At 37.8% G+C, this 8167-nt stretch overlaps 1 protein-coding gene across 1 annotated transcript in view; it reads left to right on the top strand.

Moving 5' to 3' along the window:
- The window catches only part of FAM179B (family with sequence similarity 179, member B), a 116177-nt gene that overhangs the window by 90621 nt on the left and 17389 nt on the right, over positions 1-8167 (top strand). Inside the window, exon 16 of the mRNA XM_011947077.1 lies at positions 1907-2025. Within this exon, the coding sequence (XP_011802467.1) occupies positions 1907-2025 (119 nt within the window). The remainder of the gene's footprint in view (positions 1-1906; positions 2026-8167) is intronic.

Raw genomic sequence — 8167 nt, 5'->3', positions numbered from 1 at the left:
GCCATTCTCCTGCCTCAGCCTCCCAAGTAGCTGGGACTACAGGCGCCCGCCACCTCACCTGGCTAGTTTTTTGTATTTTTTAGTAGAGATGGGGTTTCACCAGCAAAGCTTGTTTTTACATCCAGGTAAAGGATAGGAATAATTATTTATTTGATTATTTCTCTGTTAATCATTTGGACTATATCTGCAATAGCATTTCAACAACTAGAATACTAGGTAGACATACATATTAGTCAAGCCTTGGAAGTAAATGTTTATTGAACAGAAGTTTGATTTTTGGTAGAATATAGTTTGGCTTATTGGAGTTAACAAGACATGGGTTTGAATCGCAGCTCTGTTAGCAACTGTGTAACTTATGCGTGCCTCTTCATTTCTCTAACTAGAATTCTCACTTTATAAAATGAGGATAATAATGTTTACCATGCTTAGTCCCTGCTTTATTTACCTTGTATGTTCCACTATTAGAGCTATTACCACACTGCAGAACATTTATAGGGAGCTCCTTGAGGGTAAGTGCCATGTCTTTGTTTTTGTTTTTGTTTTTTTGAGACAGAGTCTTGCTCTGTCACCAGGCTAGAGTGCAGTGGCATGATCTCGACTCACTGCAACCTCTACCTCTCGAGTTCAATTGATTCTGCTGCCTCAACCTCTTGAGTAGCTGGGATTATAGGCACCCGCCACCATGCCCAGCTAATTTTTTATGTTTTTTAGTAGAGACGGGGTTTTCGCCATGTTGGCCAGGCTGGTCTTGAACTCTTGACCTCAGGTTATTTGCCTGCCTCAGCCTCTCAAAGTGCTGGGATTACAGGCATGAGCCAACGCCCCCAGCCGTGCCATGTCTTATCGTCTTGGTAAATAATGGGAATTCAGTAATGTCTGTGAAATGAGTGACTCAGAGAATACCAAGTGAAATAAAATATAAAACGTAATCTATTTATATATTATTTTAAAAATATGTTTAATAAAGTAAAATTTTTCTATTGTAATTTATGTCATTTTTCTCTGATGCCCTTGGGCTAAGGATTCACTTATGAAGGAATAATATTAAAAAGATATGTAGCAGTAGACATTTTAGAGCTTTTTTTTCCTGCCCATTGAACTTGAAGATTTCAGCTTAGTTCATATTAGAACTTATTAATATAACCATGCAAAAAAAAATCTGACTAAAACAAAGCAGATTGTATCTGTGAGTCTTTCCAGTGCAGGAAAGGTTTTAAATAGTTCTCATCAAAATGTTTATTCTCACACTCCTAATGTTGCATAGGAACAACAGTGTTCAGTATTTATGGACTGCGTTCATATGTTCTACATAGATTTTAAGCTTCAAGAAGGGTAGTTACAAAATACAGCATATTATTATTTTATTTATTTTTTTGAAACAGAGTCATGCTCTGTTGCTCAGGCTAGAGTGCAGTGGCGCGATCTTAGTTCACTGCAACCTCTGGCTCCGGGTTCAAGGGATTCTCCTGCCTCAGCCTCCTGAGTAGCTGGGATTACACCACCACGCCCAACTAATTTTTGTACTTTTAGTAGAGACAGGGTTTCCCTATGTTGGCCAGGCTGGTATCTAACTCCTGACCTCAGATGATCCACCTGCCTCAGCCTTCCAAAATGCTGGCGTGAGCCACCACACCCAGCCCAAAATATAGCATATTGATTTTTAGTTTTTAATTCGTTTTTTATAAGTCAATATATATTTTCCCATTAGTCACATATTTTGTTAATTTACTGCTAACTACAAGGTGTTTTATGTATTTTATACTCTTTAAAGCATAAGCATGCCAGATTATTAAAATACTTTCCATCTTAAAAAATCAATGATGGCTACTTTGAAAATTACATTGTGTAAGTTATTTCACTACTAGTTTTAAAATTTGTATCATACTAATTTTGTATTTACTTGCAGGGTTTGGGGGACATACCATTAGATACTCCTTCAGCAAAAGGAAGACGATCTCATACTGGCAGTGTTGGAAATACAAGATCATCATCTGTTTCTAGAGATGCTTTCAATTTAGCTGAAAGGTAAGGTGATGTGATAGTCCTCATCATTAGATAAATGACTCCCTAGTGACAGTAGTCTCATTTGGATGTTTTCATAAACTACCCCAGGGGTATTTGCCAAAATTCAATGGAGTTTTGAAAGTTTGGTTAGGATCCAGAAAGTGTGAGGTAATTAGATTTAATAAGGCAATTATATATTTACAGCAACTTGCTTTTATTTGCACTAGACATTAGCAATACTTTAGTGTTATTGAACTTGTTGATGTTAGGCCTATTTTGGACAACTGATTAATTTTTAAAAAATTTATAGCCTTTCTTTTTCCCCTAGTTGTAAAGTAATACATAATTAAGATTAAAGGGGAAAAAAAAACCTTAAGAAAATGAAAGCATTACAAGGATTTGGAAGGCCAGGCATAGTGGCTCACACCTGTAATCCAAGCACTTTGGGAGGCTGAGGCAGGCAGAATTGTTTGAGCTCAGGAGTTCGAGATCAGCCTGGGCAACATGGCGAAACCCTGTCTCTACCAAAACAATACAAAAATTAGCCGGGCCTGGTGGTTTTTGTTACCTGTGCTTTTGAGGTTTTAGTCATGAATTATTTACCTAGACTAGTGTCCAGAAGAGTACTGCCTACGTTTTCTTCTTGTATTTTTATAAATGTAGGTCCCAAATTTAAGTCTTTAATCCATTTAATTGATTTTTATATAAGGTGAGAGATATTATTTCATTCTGCATATGGCAGTCTAATTTTTCCAGCACCATTTTTGAAAAGAGTGCTCTTTCCTCCACGTATGTTCTTGTCAGCTTTGTCAAAGATCAGTTGGTTGTAGATATGTGGCTTTATTTCTGGGTTCTCTATTCTGTTGCATTAATGTATGTGTCTGTTTTTAGACCAGTACCATGTTGTTTGGGTTTTACAGCCTTATAGTGTAATTTGAAGCCAGGTAATGTGATGCCTGTAGCATTGTTGGTTTTGCTTAAAATTGCTCTGACTGGCTGGGCGCCATGGCTCACACCTGTAATCCCAGCACTTTGGGAGGCTGAGGCGGGCGGATCTCGAAGTCAGGAGTTTGAGACCAGCCTAGCCAACATAGTGAAACCCTGTCTCTACTAAAACTACAAAAAATTAGCCAGGCATGGTGGAGGGTGCCTATAATCCCATCTACTCAGGAGGCTGAGGCAGGAGAATTGCTTGAATCCGGGAGGTGGAGGTTGCAGTGAGCTGAGATCACGCCATTGCATTCCAGCCTGGGTAACAAGAGTGAGACTCTATCTCAAAAAAAAAAAAAAGATTGCTTTGGCTACTTGGGCTATTTTTTTGTTCCGAAAAAAGGTTCAGTGAGCCACGAGTTTTAGGATTGTTTTTTGTAAGTCTGTGTTAAATGATATTGATATTTTGATAGGGATTGCATTGAAACTGTAGACTGCTTTTGGCAGGATGGTCATTTTAATTATTCTGATCCATGAACCTGGGATGTTTTTCCATTTGTTTGTGTCATCTACAACTTCTTTTGTCAGTGTTTTTTAGTTTTCCTTGTAGATATCTTTTACCTCCTTGGTTAAAAATATACTCCTAGGTATTTTATTTCTTTTTTAGCTATTATAAGTGGGATTGCCTTCTTGATTTGTTTCTCAGCTTATTCCTTATTGGTATATAGAAATGCTATTGATTTTTTTGAAGTTGATTTTGTATCTTGACACTTCACTGAATTCGTTTATCAAATCTAAGAGTCTTTTGGTGAAGTCTTTGGGGTTCTCTAGATGTAAGATCATATCATCAGCAAACAGGGATAATTTAACTTTTGCAGTTCGGGTGCCTTTTATTTTTTCTCTTGCATGATTACTTTATCTAGGACTTACAGTACTAGGTTGAATAGAAGTGGTGAAAGTGGGCATCTTTGACTTGTTCCAGTTCTTGGAATGCTGTCAACTTTCTCCTGTTTAGTATGATGTTGGCTGTAGGTTTATTGTATATGGCCTTTATTATGTTGAGGTATGTTCCTTCTGTGCCTAGTTTGTTGAGGATTTTTATCATGAAGTGATGATGAATTTTATCAAATGCTTTTTCTGCTTCCTTTGAGATAATCATATGGTTTTTGTCCTTAGCTATGTTTGTGTGATGTATCATATTTTTTTTAATTCCGTGTGTTGAACCATCCTTGCATCCCTGGTATAAAACCCAGTTTTATCCTGATATTTTATCTTTTTGATGTGCTGTTGTTGCTAGTATTTTGTTGAGGATTTTTACATCTATATTTATAAGAGATGTTAGTCTATGGCTTTTGTCTTTTGTTGTGTCTTTGCCTTGTTTTGGTATCAGGGTGATACTAGCCTCGTAGAATAATTTAGGGCAGATTCCCCCTCCAATTTTTGGAAAGTTTCAGGATGATTGGTATAAGTTTTTGTTTTATTTATTTATTTATTTATTTTTGTACATTTGGTAGAATTTGACTGTGAACCCATCTTGTCCTGTGGGGTTTTTTTGCTTACTGATTCATTCTCACTACTCATTGGTCTGTTCAGGATTTCTGTTTCTTCCTGGTTCAATCTTGGGAGGGTGTATGTTTCCAGGAATTCCACAAACTACGTTTTCTAGTTTGTGGAAGTGTAGTTGCTCATAATAGTCTCTGATGATCCCTTGTTTTTTCTGTTGTATCAGTTGTAATGTCTCCTTTCTGATTTTGTTTATTTAGATCTTCTTTCTTAAGCTAGCTAGTGATTTATTTTATCTTTTTGAAGAACCGGTTTTTCAATTCATTGATGCTTTGTATTTTGGGGAATAGGGGGGTTATTTCATTTAGTTCTCATCTGATCTTTGTTACTTATTTTCTTTAGCTAACCTTGGGGGTTTGGTTTGTTATGGTTTTTCTAGTTTCTTGAAATGTGATGTTAAGTTGTGATCTTTTTACTTTTTTTTTTTTTTTAATAGAGAGAGAGAGAGACAGGGTCTCACTCTGTTGCCTAGGATGAAGTGTAGTGGCATCATCATAGCCCACTGCAGCCTCAAATTCTTGGGCTCAAGCAGTCCTCCTGTCTCAGCCTCACAAAGTGCTTTCTACTTTTTTCATGTAGGCATTTAATGCTATAAACTTCCCTCTTAACACTGATTTTGCTGTATCCCACAGGTTTAGGTATGTTGTGTTTCCCTTTTCATGTACTTCAAAAAATGTTTTAAATTTTTGTCATTGACTCCATGATCGTTCAGGAATATGTTGTTTAATTTCCATGTATTTGTATAGTTTCTAAATTTCCTGTAGGTATTGATTTCTAGTTTTATTCCATTGTGGTCTAAGAAGATATTTGATTTGTTTTCAGTTTTTAAAAGTTTGTTAAGACTTATTATGTGACCTAACATATGGTCTGTGTTGAAGAATATTCCATGTGCTGATGAGAAAGATGTATATTCTACAGTTTTGGGGTCGAATGTTCTGTAAATGTTTGTTAAGTCCATTTGGTCCAAAGTCCAATTTAAGTTCAGTGTTTCTTTGTTAATTTTCTGTCTCAATAATCTGCCTAGTTCTGTGAGTGGAATGTTGAAGTCCACAATCAAAACAGGATTGTTTTGCTGTCTCTTTCTTTAGGTCTAGTAAATATTTGTTTTATGAATCTGGGTGATCCAGTGTTGGGTGCATATATATTTGGGATTCTTATAGCTTCTTGCTGAATTCATCCCTTGTCATTATATAATGACCTTCTTTGTCTTCTTTTTTTTTTTTTTTTTACTGTTTTTGATTTGAAGGTTGTGTTATCTGATGTAAGCATAGCTACACCTGATCACTTTTGGCTTCCATTTGTGTAGAATTTTTTCTTTTTTTTTTGAGATGATGTCTCACTCTGTTGCCCAAGCTGGAGTGCAGTGGCACGATCTCAGTTCACTGCAACCTCCACTTCCCAGGTTAAAGCAATTCTCCTGCCTCAGCCTCCCTAGTAGCTGGGACTATAGGCACGCGCCACCATGCCCAGGTAAGTTTTGTATTTTCAGTAGAGACGGGGTTTCACTCTGTTGGCCAGGCTGGTCTTAAACTCCTGACCTCGTGATCCGTCTGCCTCAGCCTCCCAAAGTGCTGGGATTACAGGCGTGAGCCACTGTGCCCAGCGTAGAATATCTTTTTCTACCCCTTTAATTTTAGTCTGTATGTGTCTTTTCAGCTGGGGTGAGTTTTTTATAAGCAGCATATAGTTGGATCATGTTTTTTATCCAGTTTGCCAATCTGTAACTTTTAAGTAGAGCATTTAATTCATTTTCATTCAAGGTTAATATTGATATGTGAGATTTTGTTCCTATCACATTGTTAAGTGTTATCTACCTGTTTTATAAATTATTTGTTTCTTTCTTTTTCTCTGTTTTTGTGGTTTGGTGGAATTCTGTCTTGTTGCCATTTGATTCCTTTCTCTTCCTCCTTTATATGATTGCTTTATATGACCTGTGAGTTTTATACTTTCTTATGTTCTTATGATAGCAAATATCAACCTTTGTTTCCATGTTTAGGGCCCATTTGGGTATTTCTTTTTTTTTTTTTTTTGAGACAGAGTCTCGCTCTGTCGCCCAGGCTGGAGTACAGTGGCCGGATCTCAGCTCACTGCAAGCTCCGCCTCCTGGGTTCATGCCATTCTCCTGCCTCAGCCACCCGGGTAGCTGGGACTACAGGCGCCGCCACCTCGCCCGGCTAGTTTTTTGTATTTTTTAGTAGAGACGGGGTTTCACCGTGTTAGCCAGGATGGTCTCGATCTCCTGACCTCGTGATCCGCCCGTCTCGGCCTCCCAAAGTGCTGGGATTACAGGCTTGAGCCACCGCACCCGGCCTGGGTATTTCTTATAGGGCCAGTCTAGTGATGACAAAGTCTATTAACATTTGCTTATTTTAAAATTATTACTATGACCTCTTTGTTCTGTTTTTAAATATATTTTATTTTATTTTACTTTATTTTTGAGACAAGGTCTCTCTCTGTTGCCCAGGCTGGAGTGCAGTGGTGTGATCACATCTCAGCACAGCTTTGACCTCCTGTGTTCAAGCAATCCTTCTGTTTCAGCCACTGGAGTAGCTGGGACCACAGGTGCACACCAACATGCCTGGCTTATATATATATATATAATAAACATATATATAAACACACATATATAAACATATATATATACACACATATATAAACATATATATACACATATATATAAACATATATATATATGTTTGTTTGTTTGTTTTTGGAGATGGTGCTTCACCATGTTGCCCAGGATGGACTCAAACTCCTGGGCTTGAGGGATCTTCCCACCTTAGCTTTCCAAACTGCTGAGATTACAGACATGAGCCACCACATCTGGCTTTAATATATTTTAAACACTATTGGCTGGGTGCAGTGGTATGCACCTGTAATCCTAGCACTTTGGGAGGCTAAGGTGGACTGATTGCCTGAGCTCAGAAGTTCCAGACCAGCCTAGGCAACATGGAGAAACCCCGTCTCTACTAAAATTACAAAATATTAGCTGGGCATGGTGGCACACCCCTGTAATCCCAGGTACTCGGGAGGCTGAGGCAGGAGAATTGCTTGAATCCAGGAGGTGGAGGTTGCAGTGAGCCGAGATCGCTCTATTGCACTCCAGCCTGGGCAACAGAACAAGACTCTGTCTCAAAACAAAACAAAACAAAGCAAAACAAAAACAACAAAAAAAGAAAAACAAAAAAACTCTATTGAAAAAGTACACGAATACATAGTATTCATAGTATACATAGGTATCTCTCATATTTTCTGTATTTGTATATCTTTGAAATATTTCATAAACTAAAATAATGACTTTTATAAAAAATAAAGATGTATGTGAAAATATATGCTTTGGGACCTTGATATTTTAAGTACAGCCCACAAAACAGCCACATTGGCATCACCTAGGAGCTTTTTAGAAATGCAATTTTTTTTTTTTTTTTTTGGAGACAAGAGTATTGCTCTGTTGCCCAGGCTGGAGTGCAGTGGCGCCATCTCAACTTACTGCAAGCTCCACCTCCCAGTTCACGCCATTCTCCTGCCCCAGCCTACCGAGTAGCTGGGACTACAGGCGCCTGCCACCATGCCTGGCTAAATTTTTTTTTTTTTTTGATTTTTTTGTATTTTTAGTGAGACGAGGTTTCACTATGTTAGCCAGGATGGTCTCGATCTCCTGACCTCGTGA

This window comes from Colobus angolensis, unplaced genomic scaffold (genome assembly GCF_000951035.1).
Source record: "Colobus angolensis palliatus isolate OR3802 unplaced genomic scaffold, Cang.pa_1.0 Scaffold258, whole genome shotgun sequence".
NCBI lineage: Eukaryota > Metazoa > Chordata > Mammalia > Primates > Cercopithecidae > Colobus > Colobus angolensis.
The sequence above is the reverse complement of the archived record's forward strand: the minus strand, read 5'-3'. Positions and strand labels throughout refer to the sequence as shown.